The 14,473-nt window shown below is 48.8% G+C and overlaps 1 protein-coding gene across 9 annotated transcripts in view; it reads left to right on the top strand.

The window, feature by feature from the left end:
* TRRAP (transformation/transcription domain associated protein) overlaps positions 1 to 14,473 on the top strand; it is a 134,320-nt gene that overhangs the window by 77,864 nt on the left and 41,983 nt on the right. For all 9 annotated transcript variants that reach the window (XM_031012671.2, XM_031012672.2, XM_031012670.2 and 6 more), the window contains 9 exons: positions 1,235 to 1,345; positions 2,598 to 2,744; positions 4,479 to 4,692; positions 5,520 to 5,645; positions 7,847 to 7,993; positions 8,911 to 9,110; positions 10,263 to 10,384; positions 10,707 to 10,920; positions 13,319 to 13,498. In XM_031012671.2, coding sequence (XP_030868531.2) covers positions 1,235 to 1,345; positions 2,598 to 2,744; positions 4,479 to 4,692; positions 5,520 to 5,645; positions 7,847 to 7,993; positions 8,911 to 9,110; positions 10,263 to 10,384; positions 10,707 to 10,920; positions 13,319 to 13,498 — 1,461 coding nt within the window. The remainder of the gene's footprint in view (positions 1 to 1,234; positions 1,346 to 2,597; positions 2,745 to 4,478; positions 4,693 to 5,519; positions 5,646 to 7,846; positions 7,994 to 8,910; positions 9,111 to 10,262; positions 10,385 to 10,706; positions 10,921 to 13,318; positions 13,499 to 14,473) is intronic.

Here is a 14,473-nt window from a genome sequence, read left to right as displayed (position 1 = left end):
CCATTAAAGTTCTGTCGATGATGGTTGATTACTTGCAGAAAGGCATCTAGAGAAACTCTTTGAAGTAAGGAGTTGATTAAGAACATGTGCCCGTACTGAGATCAGTTTCTGAAAAGGACATGTGTTCTGTTTCATGAGGCAGCCACCAAGAGGGTCCTGGGTATTGCCCCTTGTGGAGTGGTGGCCCTAGGAGCCCTGAGTCTGACCCCAGCTGGTGTCATGGACCTGCTGACTTGTGGACGCAGGCCTGGCCACCCTACTTCTGGCTTCGTAGGCCTGAGGCTGAGCTCTTCTCCCACCCTCACCATCCCCCATCTTATGTGGCGCCCATGTCTGCCCTTGGCTTCTATTAGAAACCTGGCACTGTCTGCACTTTGTCCATTGGCCTCTCTCCACACATCTGGTCTGGAGCAAGTCTCACTCTGCCACAAATAACCCATCCCTGCCTTCACACTGTGGTCCCAGTCTCTGTCACCCCTCGCAGTAACCAGATGGGAGCTGCTCAACTGCCTCCCTGTTCTCTCTTTTGCTGTTCCTCTCTCCGCCTCCACTTTTATTCCCTCTTGACTTTTCACAAAGCAGTCAGACTTCCACAAAAGTTTCCTTTTGCAACTTGAATCAGGGGAAACTGGGTGAAGGGTACGTGAGACCTCCACAGTGTTTTTGTAAAAATCTCTTGTAGATCTTACAATCCTTTGGAAGTAAAAAGTTGAATCAAGTCAGGTTGCCATTCCCCTTGCTTGAGCCCTTGCCTTGACTGTGGCCTCCAGGGCCTGGGTGACCAGGCCCTGCTGATGGCTCTTGGCCCCCAGCACCGTCTCAGTGCTCGGCCATGCGGGCCATCCCTCTGCTCTCAATGCACCCCTGGTTCTGGCCCTGTGCTCACTCAGGATGTGTCCCCTGGCCTTTTCCCTCCACTGGGAGCTGTCTCTCTTCTTTTTTCTCATGGCTGGCTTCGTCTCAACCTAAAGACCTCCCTTGATGTCGTCTTGGGCCTCGCACTTTTGTTCCCCATCACATGAGCCACTATTTTGTTGACTAGCCATCTGCCCTCCTGCTGGCTGTGTCGACTTCACCAGGGCAGAGACCACATCTGTCTTTGGTATCCCCAGCGCCCAGAGCTGCCTCTGTCCCTGGGAGGTACTGCATACCCATTAGCTGGGTGAAAAGTCAAGCCTGGGTTGGAAATTAGTGTTGCGATTCTCTTCCTGCCTGAAAGGAGGTCCTTTTCCAGGTCTTTGGGAGGAGCCAGTCGCTACCTGGAGCAGACTCTCTCCTCGCCAAGCCCATTGACAAGCAGCACACAGACACTGTGGTGAACTTCCTCATCCGCGTGGCCTGTCAGGTACGGGATCCGAGTGCCCTGCGTTAGGGCTTCTGCAGACCAGAGGCTACTGACTAACACCCCAGGAGGTTATCTGTGGCAGTTTCGTCAAAAAAGATGCAGACAAACCAAGGTCTGCCAGCTGGTTCTGTCATTTTCATACCAACTGCACTTGATTTTGTGGCAGGTTAACATTTCCAAAATCTATCTGTGTCTTATAATTGATATGATTTTTTTGGTTTTTTTTTTTGAGATGGAGTCTCGCTTTGTTGCCCAGGCTGGAGTGCAGCGGTGCGATCTTGGCTTACTGCAGCTTCAACTCAGGTTCAAGCGATTCTCGTCCCTCAGCCTCCTGAGTTGCTGGGATTACAGGCGCGTGCCACCACACCCAGCTAGTTTTTGTATTTTTGGTAGAGATGGGGTTTCACCATGTTGGTCAGGCTGGTCTCGAGCTCCTGACCTCAAGTGATCCACCCACCTTGGCCTCCCAAAGTGCTGGGATTGCAGGCATGAGCCACCGTGCCTGGCCTGATAGGATTTTTTTAAAAAGCATTTCACTCTTTCAGTGGTAATAAAATAATGATGTGCCTTCTAGTTGACGGCATGTTAACATTGGTGGACTATGGTGGGACATGATCTCGGCTGATCATTTAACTTCCAGGTGTTCTTTTTGCATCCTTAAGATGGGAACGGTACACAGCTCAGTAAAGGGTGAGATGATCCAACCTACAGAAGGAAGGGATATTTAGCAGTTTTAGTGCTTTGATAACTTGAGTTTATTTATCATTCATATCAATCTATATCTTAATAGAATTTTTGGAAATTCATTTCTGAAACTTTATATTTCAAAAAACCATTGTAAATGAAATTTTCCTAAATTTTAAGTTCTTATTCCTGTTAAACAAAATAGTATATCTTACAGTTCTGTTGAGAATTTCCAAGTACTGAAAAGGATCTGCTAAGTACCTAACCAGTAGATAATTCCTTGCCTCCCTGCAGTGTGCAGGGAGGTCCTGTGGGGAGCCAGCAGGACCCACAAGCCATTGCAGGTCACCACGGATGCGCTGCAGAGGAGGAGGCCGTGAGGGGTCATGAGTCAGGCTGGTCGGGGAAGGTGTCCAGCTGTGTGGAGGTCAGGCGGAAGAGAGGTGGCTGTGAGGTGAAGATCTGAGACAGGTGTAAGGGCCAGGGCACAGTTGAGACGTGCTGTCACTGGAATGACTGTAAACTCGGATGCAGTGAAATGCCGGCTGTAACTCGGATGAATTCCTAGGTTAATGACAACACCAACACAGCGGGGTCCCCTGGGGAGGTGCTCTCTCGCCGGTGTGTGAACCTTTTGAAGACTGCGTTGCGGCCAGACATGTGGCCCAAGTCCGAACTCAAGCTGCAGTGGTTCGACAAGCTGCTGATGACTGTGGTGAGTGCGAGTGTCTGAAAGGCCAGGGCAGCGCCACCAAGGCCACTAGCAGATACTGTCACCTGGGCAGGGACTGGATATTTGTGGATCACTCTGACCCTGACGCTTAAACCCCAAATCTCCTGTCCCCTTTGCCAGTCATGGCCTCTCCCACGTTGGCCTCCACTGCTCTCTCCAGGGAGAGAGTTTGACTAATTGATAATGGCTTTGCTCTTGAGGCTTTAGGAGTTCGAGACCAGTCTGGGCAGCATAGTGAGATCCCAATTCTACAAAAGAGAAGAGAGAAAATTAGCTGGGCATGATGGTGTGAGCTTGTAGTCCCAGCTACTCAGAAGAGCCTAAAGCAGGAGGGTTGGCTGAACCTGGGAGGTTGAGGCTGCAGTGAGCTATGATTGGTGCCACTGCACTACAGCTTGGGAGACAGAGCAAGCAAGACCTGGTCTCTTAAAAAAAAAAAAGAAAAGAAAGAATGGCTTTGGGACTTGAGCTTTCATGCTGGCCCCAACTACACGCAGGAGTGTTTAACCTTAATACAGTTCTCTTGCATTTTGTGGACTCGTTTCAAAAACTTACCTACCAGTTGGCTTGGGATAAGCATTTTTAATTGACTGTTGCAACAACCTTTAAGATGAGCTTTGGATTTTTAAAACAGATTTAATGATGGAGCTATAATTTGTTATCAAGTACCATGTAGCACTTAGGTAACAAGGAGCTAGTCCCAAAATGCTAATTATCTTATTTTGGTGGCTGTTTTTTTGCTTATAAAAACCATGATCCTGTACTTTTCTGGTGGCAGCAAAAGCTATTTTCTTGCCTTATCCAGATTTGGTTTTTCTAGTTCTTGATAGGATTTGGAAACTTTTGCTATTGAGATTATAAAACCTATTGCAAGCACTTGTTATTCTGGACTGCGAAGACCATGTTGCTTCTATTTGACCTCTGCTGTGAACCACGAACTCTGTCTTCTATTTTATTCCGTTTCTTTGATTTGTTTTTATTAATTTTTAGTGCTTTCATCATCTGTTAGTTGATTCCATGATACATAGTTTGAAAGATGCTTGTCTTTGGAAGGATATTTGTTTTTTTTGTTTCGTTCTTTTGAGACAGTCTCACTCTGTCGCCCAGGCTGGATTGCAGTGGCACAGTCTCGGCTCACTGCAACCTCCACCTCCCGGGTTCAAGCGATTCTCATGCCTAAACCTCCGAAGTAGCTGAGACTACAGGCGTATGCCACCATGCCTGGCTATTTTTTGTGTGTGTGTGTGTATTTTTAGTAGAGACGGGGTTTCGCCATGTTGACCAGGCCAGCCTCAAATTCCTGGCCCCAAGTGATCCATCCACTTCAGCCTCCCAAAGTGCTGGGATTACAGGCGTAACCACTGCGCCTGGCCTGGAAGGATATTTGTATTTTTGTATCTTAAGAAAATGGGAAGAGAAAAGCAAAATTCATTGCAGGAACTTTTTTAGAATTTTACCAATTTCAAAATATTAATATTGTTTATTATCGAATATTAATATTTTAGTAAGCATTTTTAAAAGAGTTTGAGTAGTTATTTAAAGCGATTTTATAAAGTAATCATTCTTGTGAAACGCGATTGTCATTCTCTAGTGGTTTTTTTTACTTAGTCTCCAAATAATTAATCCAGTGCTAGATTTTGCCAGACCCTTGTTTCTAGAATTTGTTGTCATTGAGTGTTTGTTTCCTCTGTGAGTGGCCTGTGTTCTCCATTCCAGGAGCAGCCAAACCAAGTCAACTATGGGAATATCTGCACGGGCCTAGAAGTGCTGAGCTTCCTGCTAACTGTCCTCCAGTCCCCAGCCATCCTCAGTAGCTTCAAGCCTCTGCAGCGTGGAATTGCCGCCTGCATGACATGTGGAAACACCAAGGTGTTGCGAGCCGTCCACAGCCTTCTCTCGCGCCTGATGAGCATTTTCCCAACAGAGCCGAGTATGTGACCTTTCCCACCGGTGCTTTTCTTTCAAAGTGGACGGTGGGCACGGAGCTTGCTATGAGAGCGCTCGTCCTCCAGTTATTGTGTCGAGCGCTTTGTTATCGCTTTCCTTTCTACTCGCAAACTTTCTTTTAAAAACTGACATGGAAACATAGAATGGGCCGGGTGTGGTGGCTCACGCCTGTAATCCCAGCACTTTGGGAGGCCAAGGTGGGCGGATCACCTGAGGTCAGGAATTCAAGACCAGCCTGACCAACGTGGAGAAACCCCATCTCTACTAAAAATACAAATTTAGCTGGGTGTGGTGGCGCGCACCTGTAATCCCAGCTACTCGGGAGGCTGAGGCAGGAGAATCGCTTGAACCCAGGAGGCCAGAGGTTGCGGTGAGCCGAGATCGTGCCATTGCAATCCAGCCTGGGCAACAAGAGCAAAGCTCCGTCTCAAAAAAAGCATAGAATGGCAGCTCTCACTGAATGTTGTCTGCTTTGGAAATTCAGTTCTTCATCAGTTGAATATTATTTTTTTAAGCTACTAAAGAGAAGTATTAAAAGTATTCAAATGTTGAACATTTGGCAGGATCAAATTTTAGCATGTTATGAATAAGTATATTTCAAGGAGATTCTGTTAGCTTTTTTGAGTATTCTGCACATAGCTGTGTAGAACGGGAACCAGCCCAGAGGTGAGGCCCACACTGTCCTGCAGGGAGAGAAGTGCCCGTGCCAATCCCTCCTGATACCCAAGCAGCCAGCACTCAGTCCCTGGCATCAGCACTGGTGGGCCCAAGAGCCGTAACCACAGTGCCTGGGTCCCCGCCCTGTTGTAGGTACTTCCAGTGTGGCCTCCAAATATGAAGAGCTGGAGTGCCTCTACGCAGCCGTCGGAAAGGTCATCTATGAAGGGCTCACCAACTACGAGAAGGCCACCAACGCCAATCCCTCCCAGCTCTTCGGTGAGTGTGTGTCTGTCCTGGTGTTCGTGGTGGCTCAGTTTGGCCTCTTTCCCTGCGCACTGGACGTGCTTCCCTTTGGGAAAGGGCTCCGGTTGTTGGGCAGAGCTTTGAGCCGCTGCGTTGTTCAGGTGTCTGTTGCCTGGGGCCCTCAGGGCCGCCGTCTCCTGTAGACTGCACCCCCCTTCGCCGATGCTTGCTCTGTGCTCCCTCCTCAGCTTCCAGCACAGGCTTTGGTGTGAGGGATGTTGCCAGGGTGCATGTGTCCTGCCACCCCAGTGTCACACTAAACAGGCACCGCAAGAGCTACATGACAATGTGTGGACTCTGCCTTTCACCACCAGCCCGCCTGTGAGTCAGCCACTCACAAGATGAGAACTTGTCCCGTCTCATTGCTGAGGCTCTGGCTGGCCCAGGTGAGACGGAAACTGCCTCCCTCCTTAGGTGATCAGGGCAGCTGGGTCACTCTGGCCCCAGGTACGCAGGAGTCAGATTTATAGATGTGCCCTCAGTTTTGTGGCAGACACATGTCTTTGATCCTAGACTTCGGATTAGTGCCTCAAAATTTATTTTCTCCTTTATTACATATTCATTGGGTGAAACTTTGAAAATACAAATGAAGGAATACTAAGTAGAAGTCACCTGTCAGGCTCTCTTCCCAATAGCAATCAGTCCCAGTATTTTAGAGTGATTATCATATTCTATACACACGTATACAAATACCTATATAGATAGCCCTTGTTAGGCAAACGCTTTTCTGAATTTGCCAACTGAATATATTTGGATGAGTTCCTTGCTCTCCAAACTTGCCAGGAGCTAGGAGAATTTGGTTAACATGGTGTCCCTTGCTCTCTTAGCTTGCTGTCTCTCTTCAGGCAGCAGCTGGGTGCGGAGAGTGAGGAATGCTTCTGGGTCTTTTTTTAAGTGGAGTCACCCTGCAGAAGATGCCAGCTTCCATCACAGGGCAGCACAAGTATCTCCTCCCGCTGCTCATTCTCTGGAGGACTCTCGTTGAGAAGGGCTGACCTCATGGGCCCTGCCTCCCTCCTCTGTGGGGTGTTGAAGGCCGGGGCAGCCTCAGGGTGAGGTGGGCCTGGGAAGTTGGCCACACCGTCGTCCCCATACCGGATCTGGGGTGTAGTCTCAGCCGTCTGCTCCATAGAGGAGAGCACAGCACTCGGGAACCACAGAGCACACTCCATTTCCATCACTGTCATCAAGTGTCATGGATTGCCTGGGTTACAACCAGACTAGTCTTATGTTGACTGCTCTGTTAAGAATTGGTCTTTTAACAAAGCTAGCCTGAAATCACCTCATAACTGGCAAACACTCTTTGGTTGATCCGTGAATACAGATTTAAAATTTAATGAGTAGGGCCGGGTGCAGTAACTCAGGCCTATAATCCCAGCACTTTGGGAGGCTGAGGCAGGTGGATTACTTGAGGTCAGGAGTTTGAGACCAGCCTGGCCAACATGGTGAAACCCCGTCTCTACTAAAAATACAAAAATGAGCCGGGCGTGGTGGCAGGTGCCTGTAATCCCACCTACTCGGGAGGCTGAGGCAGGAGAATTGCTTGAATCCTGGAGGCAGAGGTTGCAGTGAGCCGAGATTACGCCACTGCACTCCAGCCTGGGTGACAGAGCAAGACTCGACATTAAAAAAAAAAAAGGTTAATGGGTAGGCTGAAATCAAGGTGATTGTCACAATGCCAATTATGAAAGATAATTCTTCCATACACTCAGTGTTTCTGTTCTAGTATTGGCTTTGCTGATTTTTGTTGATCTTAGGCTGTTTTTCAGAATGAAGTGCAAATTGAATTCAAAGATATTTGGCATGTCCTTTAGATAGGCTAGATTTTTCTTCCTCTTTTTCTTATTTTTCCCAAACCTATTATAGGAGTAAAAACTTAGGGTAATTTGCCATCACCCAAAAATAAAATCCAGAACTGAAGGTAAGAACGTTGTTTCTACTGAAGCACAAAAATCAGTTCTCATTCATGATGATTTGATCTAGTTGAGAATTAGGAGTGGAAATACAGTGTTTCATTCAGAATGTAGCATGAGCCATGTAAAAGCTCACAGTGTTGACACTGGGATTAACTGTGCTTTTGTCAGAATACGTTGTTTTAAATAATGTGTTGCTTTCACTCTGTTTTTCGTGGTTGTTACTTTTCTGTGAAACACCTGGCAATTTCTACATTTTAGGGACGCTTATGATCCTCAAGTCTGCCTGCAGCAACAACCCCAGCTACATAGACAGGCTGATCTCCGTCTTTATGCGCTCCCTGCAGAAGATGGTCCGGGAGCATTTAAACCCTCAGGCAGCGTCAGGAAGCACCGAAGCCACCTCAGGTGATGTGCTGGCCACCGGGGGCCTTTCCTCAGACTGTTGAACAGAGAACAGACTCTGTTGTGCCGGCTGGGGCTGAATTCTAAAGGGAATGTGCATTCACCAAGTCCTGTTGTTTGGTCGTAATTCGTTACCATTTGCTCTTCAATGTAGGGGTTTAAAAAACAACTCACTGTTAAAAATGGGCTGTTATTAAGCTGGGTACGGGGGCACGCCTGTGGTCCCAGCTCCTTGGTGGGCTGAGGCAAGAGGATTGCGTGAGGCCCAGAGTTGGAGGCTGCTGTGAGCTGTGATCACGCCTGTGAATACCCACTGCACTCAGTCTGCAACAGATTGAGACTCTCTCTCACGTGTGCATGCGTGTGCGTGTGCACACACACACACCTGCTTTTAAAGTCTGTGAGTGTAAGAATGCAGAAATTTTAAAATAGTTGGACTTTTAGATGCTGCATTCACCACTGAGAGTTACCAGTGCTTACTGTGAAACAGAGACTGCTTAATCAGAGTTGCTGTTTCTGAAGAGTTAAGTCACAGGCTCCAGAGCTGAGCAGTGGGCTCCTGGAATCTGGATGCTGTGTGGGGGTGTGGGGCTGCCTGGCAGGGGCTGTGGTGGGCACGGCTTCTGGGTGCACCTCAGAGTACAGGGGCCATGATTAGGACTTCAGAGCTGGGTGTGGAGAGGCCGGAGCCACCTGCACTGGTCTGTCAGCTCCCTCATCCCTCTCCCTGCAGAGAGGGCTACACTTCCAAGATGCACGTAAGAACATATGAGTGCTTCAAATCCCAGAGCTCTAGTTGCAGGAAAAAACATTGAGGGGGGAAAATGGGCAGAACCCGGCATGCCAGGCAAGGCTGAGTGGCTGCCTGTTTAAATCAACGTTTAGAGACCCGTGGGTTTGTTCTTAATTGGGGCGAGCAGGTACAAGCGAGCTGGTGATGCTGAGTCTGGAGCTGGTGAAGACACGCCTGGCAGTGATGAGCATGGAGATGCGGAAGAACTTCATCCAGGCCATCCTGACATCCCTCATCGAAAAATCACCAGATGCCAAAATCCTCCGGGCTGTGGTCAAAATCGTGGAAGAATGGGTCAAGAATAACTCCCCAATGGCAGCCAATCAGGTGAGCTGGGACGGTGTGCCATGTGATCTCCCTTTCAATAAAAGAAAATTCAAGCCTCAACATCTTGGTCTTTCTGAAACTTGAAGCAAAACATTTTTTTTCTGCTGTAATTGCACTCACAGCGTCTTTTCTTAATTAAGATGGATTTTTGTCTGTAATCTCAGCACTTTGGGAGGCTGAGGCGGACAGATCACGAGGTCAGGAGATTGAGACCGTCCTGGCTAACACGGTGAAACCCCGTCTCTACTAAAAATACAAAAAATTAGCCAGGCATGGTGGCGGGCGCCTGCAGTCCCAGCTACTCGGGAGGCTGAGGCAGGAGAATGGCGTGAACCCAGAAGGTGGAGCTTGCGGTGAGCTGAGATCACGCCATTGCACTCCAGCCTGGGCGACAAAGCAAGACTCTGTCTTGAGGAAAAAAAAAAAAAAGAAAGATGGATTTTTTTCAGTGCACTTAACAGATGTTAAATAGAAACTGAGTTGCTCTTCTTAATGTGGCTTTGCTCCTCTTAAAATGTTAAATGAAGACTCACTCCTGTCATCCCAGCAATTTGGGAGGCCGAGGCAGGTGGATCACTTGAGGTCAGGAGTTTGAGACCAGCCTGGCCAACATGGTGAAACCCCGTCTCTACTAAAAATACAAAAATTAGTCAGGTATGGTGGCGCATGCCTGTAATCCCAGCTGCTCAGGATGCTGAGGCCAGAGAATCGCTTGAATCCAGGAGGCAGAGGTTGCAGTGAGCCAAGATCACACCACTGTACTCCAGTCTGGGCATCTGGCGAGACACTGTCTTAGAAAAAAAAAAAAAAGTTGTTAAATGAACCTTGTTAACCTTTTTATGGCAATAAAGATAAGACAAATAATACTAAAAGTAAAAGTAATAATAGAGACTATCATTTCACTTAGTTGCTTGCAAACTTCTGATTTGTTTTATAATTTACAGTTGCTTTCTCTCTAAAATGAGTTGTAGCCCCTACGAAAATTACATTGGCATGTCTTGATTTTAAGCATCCAAAGATAAAGCCATCTTTGCCTTACTGTTTAGGAATGACCTTGTCTTATTGTGCTTGATAAAATTGTAGGAGCTTAAAAAATACTAGAGCAGATGGTTGAAATACTTTTAACTGCGTCTTTTCTCAAATTTCATACAGACACCTACACTCCGGGAGAAGTCCATTTTGCTTGTGAAGATGATGACTTACATAGAAAAACGCTTTCCGGAAGACCTTGAATTAAATGCCCAGTTTTTAGATCTTGTTAACTATGTCTACAGGTAATTACAGCAATTAATCAAGTACTACATATATTGGTCCTTAATGTGCTCCCCGGCCAGCCAGCCATGCAGCCATGATTTTAATCTTTTACTCATACCTGAGTTTAAAATATTCATTTAAATGCTAAATTGTGTGACCTACTTTGGTGTCATTAAAGGACCTTGTGTTGTAATGCTGCATGAGCCTGCCACGATTTATAACATACTCTTGGTTTTCATAGTGGCATTTCAGCAAGTTCACATCCATGTCCACCTGTTTCTGCTTGTTTGCATATGACTTGGGGAGTCCATCGTCTTGCCTGTCTCTGACTTGGTGTTACAGGGATGAGACCCTCTCTGGCAGCGAGCTGACGGCGAAACTTGAGCCTGCCTTTCTCTCTGGGCTGCGCTGTGCCCAGCCACTCATCAGGGCAAAGTTTTTCGAGGTTTTTGACAACTCCATGAAACGTCGTGTCTACGAGCGCCTGCTCTATGTGACCTGTTCGCAGAACTGGGAAGCCATGGGGAACCACTTCTGGATCAAGCAGTGCATTGAGGTAGGAAGACTCGGCTCGCAGCTGTGGGTTTTCTGAGTTGGGGCTCCAAAGCCAGGAGGTGTTCACACACACTGAGATGAATTGGAAATCTCTAGCACAAACCTGCTTCTGATCTCCAGGAAGAAAATAAAGACTTCAGGGCAAGCGTTCATCTAAAGTGTTTTTGGGCTGATTTAAAATCCTGTGTCAGAAAGTTGAATAGTATATTTTTGTAGGTGAAGATTCATTTTTTCTTCAAATATAAAAAAGTTTGAATTCTGTCTGCGTGCCCTAGAAAATAAAACTGTGGACTTGTCAACTCCCATTGTTCTTTTTTTTTTTTTTTGAGACAGAGTCCTGCTCTGTTGCCCAGGCTGGAGTGAAGTGGTATGATCTCAGCTCACTGCAACCTCCGCCTTCCAGGTTTAAGCAATTCTTGTGCCCCAGTCTCCCCGGTAGCTGGGATTATAGGCCCATGTAACCACACCCGGCTGATTTTTGTATTTTTAGTAGAGATGGGGTTTCACCATGTTGCCCAGGCTGGTCACAAACTCCCAAGCTCAAGTGATCTGACTGCCTCGGCCTCCCAAAATGCTATGATTACAGGCATGAGGCACCATGCCTGGCCCCCATCATTCCTTAAGCAGAAAGATGGAGCAGCTGGGCCAGGGCCTGACCACGCTGTCGGTTTTGGTTCCTTAGTGTGAGGAGTCGGGTGCTGGCAACACAAGCGTGTTTAACATGCTCAGTGTTATGAAAGCGAGGTCCAGACCTAGAGTAGGATTGACTTTTCATGGAAGGCAAGTCAGATGTTCTTTGAGTTTACAGCAGGATTGTGGTAAGCTTCTAGCTTGCTAGAGTTTCAGCCTGTGGCTCACTCATCAGCTTGAGTTTGCTGTGGCAGGTTACCAGTGCTGTGCAGGTAGTTCTCGTCCATTTACCTGGAGTGAATGAAACCAGGTCACCATGTACTGTGTCTCCTGAGGCAGCTGGGACAGAAGGTGGATTAGTTCTCTTTGATGAGAAGAAGGGAGTGAGTTGTGGTGCTGGGTCTCAGGAGAGCCTGCTAGCATGTTTCCCTTTCGTGCCGGATGGGCGTTCTCTTGGCGCGTGTGCAGCGTGCGTTTGGAATTTTGCCTATGGCCACACCTGGGCAGAGTTCCCTGCTCTTCCATCACTTGTTCAGGAGACCTTTCGACTGCTGGTTAGTTGCCAGGCACTGGGTCAGGTGCTAAAAATACAAAGACAGACGACATATTGGCTGTGGCAGGTCCATGTGAGTCGGTCAGGGGAAGGGCACAAGCCAAGAGTCCTTGACTCCCTCCTTCCTTTGCCCCTGAGTATCTGCTCCCTCACTGCGGGTGACAGTTCAGGGCCCACTGGCCACCGCCATCTCTCATTAGGACGATGGAACCATTTCCGTAGTGTTCAACCACCTCCCCTCCTACTGATAAGTTTTCTCTGTCGTTACAAAATTATTCTTAATAAAGCAGATAACAATACTCTTTCCACTGTGCGTGGCATAAAATCCAGCCTCCAGGCTATGGTCCCCATAGCCTCTCTCTGCCAGGTGACTGGCCCCCTGCCTCTCTCTGCATCCCCATCTCATCCCTCTCCCTCCAGCATCAGTCTCCAGTGTGCTGGCCTTCCATGTTCTTGATCTTGCCTCACTCTTGCCACTCAGGCTAATGTGCAGCTCCCTTTAATTCTGTCAGTCCACCCTGTTTCCTGGCCACGTTACCACAGTGAGCACGTGCCTGGCTGTGTCCTTCCCTCTGACACTTCAGCTCCTTGAGGCAGGGGACACTATCTCTGTGCAGTCGACAGATGAGTCTGCAGGGCCTCCATGGCACCCAGTGGGTGCTCAGGGAATATTCGCCCAAGATGGCAAGAGTGTCGTGGCCAGGCAGCTTGTGCACGGCCTGTGGGGAAGAACGGTGTGGTGGGGAGTGGCCCAATTGCAGAGGCAGGCAGGGGCTTCAGTACATCACGGAGGGGCTCGCAACTCACACGGGGAAGCCTACACTGTCGCCTGAGGCTGCGGGAAGCCATGGGTGGGTGGGCCGGGGTAAAGGGCCACTGTGTGGAAAGAGATGGGTTCAGGAGGACGAGTCTGGGTGAGGTGGGAGGTTCCACCCAGGTGGGAGCAGGAACCTCCTAGGTGTTCAGGAGTTAAGAGTGGCAGGGCCTGATGTGTGCTATGAGTGAAGCAGAGGTCTTCTGTGTGTGGACGATGCCTTGGAGGGGATGGAGGAGAGGAAGCCCGTCTGGTCAGGGACAGGTGGGAAAGGGTGCTGAGCTCATACTTGGACCTGCAGAGTCAGAGGTGCCCGAGTGAGGGGCATCTGGGAGAGAAGTCCAGATGCCCTGAATGCCACGCGCATGCCTTGGGTCTGTCTCCTTTCCACACCCCTTGCAGCTGCTTCTGGCCGTGTGTGAGAAGAGCACCCCCATTGGCACCAGCTGCCAAGGAGCCATGCTCCCGTCCATCACCAACGTCATCAACCTGGCCGATAGCCATGACCGTGCCGCCTTCGCCATGGTCACACATGTCAAGCAGGAGCCCCGGGAGCGGGAGAACAGCGAGTCCAAAGAGGAGGTGAGGCCCTGCACCCCACAGGCAGAATCCCAGAGAGGAGGTGAGGCCCCACACCCCACGGGCAGAATCCCAGAGAGGAGGTGAGGCCCCACACCCCACGGGCAGAATCCCAGAGAGGAGGTGAGACCCCGTGCCCCACGGGCAGAATCTCAGAGAGGAGGTGAGGCCCCGCGCCCCACGGGCAGAATCCCAGAGGAGTGGAGATGAGGCCCCGCGCCCCACGGGCAGAATCCTTGGTCCTGCGGAAGAAGTTTTTGTATCAGCTTTAGATTTGTTTTGGGCATGAACAAGGTATAAAAACCTGTCTACCTGAAAGCTCTGAATGTGGTACCTAAGTTCAGCTAGATTTTTTTTTTTTAGTTAGAATCGAGAAGCATCTTGCACTCCCATTCGGTTTTGAGATGAATCACGTTACCATGAGCTAGTACTGCTGAGAACAGAACATTTCCCTGTGCCGTGATTTTTCTCTCCTGGTGAGAAAAGCCCGTGTTCATTACAGAAAGCGCTGCCTGGGGGAATGCTGCCTACCACACAGGGGCTGGGGCTCTAGTTGGTTCCTCCAGCAGCCTGCTCAGAACCCATGTCTCTGCCTAGTCCCGGGACGGGCAGCAGGGAGCCTTTGCTCCTCCGAGAACCTGTACCAAGGCTGATGCCTTAGGCTTGGCAGCTTTCTGTCCTCCATGAAGTAGTGGCTGCCGCTGTTCCTGGCAGGGATTTTTGTAGGCTGTGTCTCCTTAAGGTCGTTGGTTTTTGGAGGCTCAGCCTGTGTGGAGCATTGCGTCTTAGGAGACAGTCACCCCGTGCTGCAGGCGGGCACGGCACCTTCTTTGCTCTAAAAGGGGTGGTGCGTCCCCTCTTCCATGTGCAGGATGTCTACTCATTAATAATTTCGAATTAAAATTTTTTTCCTTTTTTTACTGTTGCTAAAACACTAGATTACCTGGTCATTTGGTCTTTTCTTTCTGTAATCTTCCT

This window comes from Gorilla gorilla, chromosome 6 (genome assembly GCF_029281585.2).
Source record: "Gorilla gorilla gorilla isolate KB3781 chromosome 6, NHGRI_mGorGor1-v2.1_pri, whole genome shotgun sequence".
Classification (NCBI taxonomy): Eukaryota; Metazoa; Chordata; class Mammalia; order Primates; family Hominidae; genus Gorilla; species Gorilla gorilla.
Note: the sequence above shows the minus strand (reverse complement) of the source record. Positions and strands in the feature narration are given on the sequence as shown.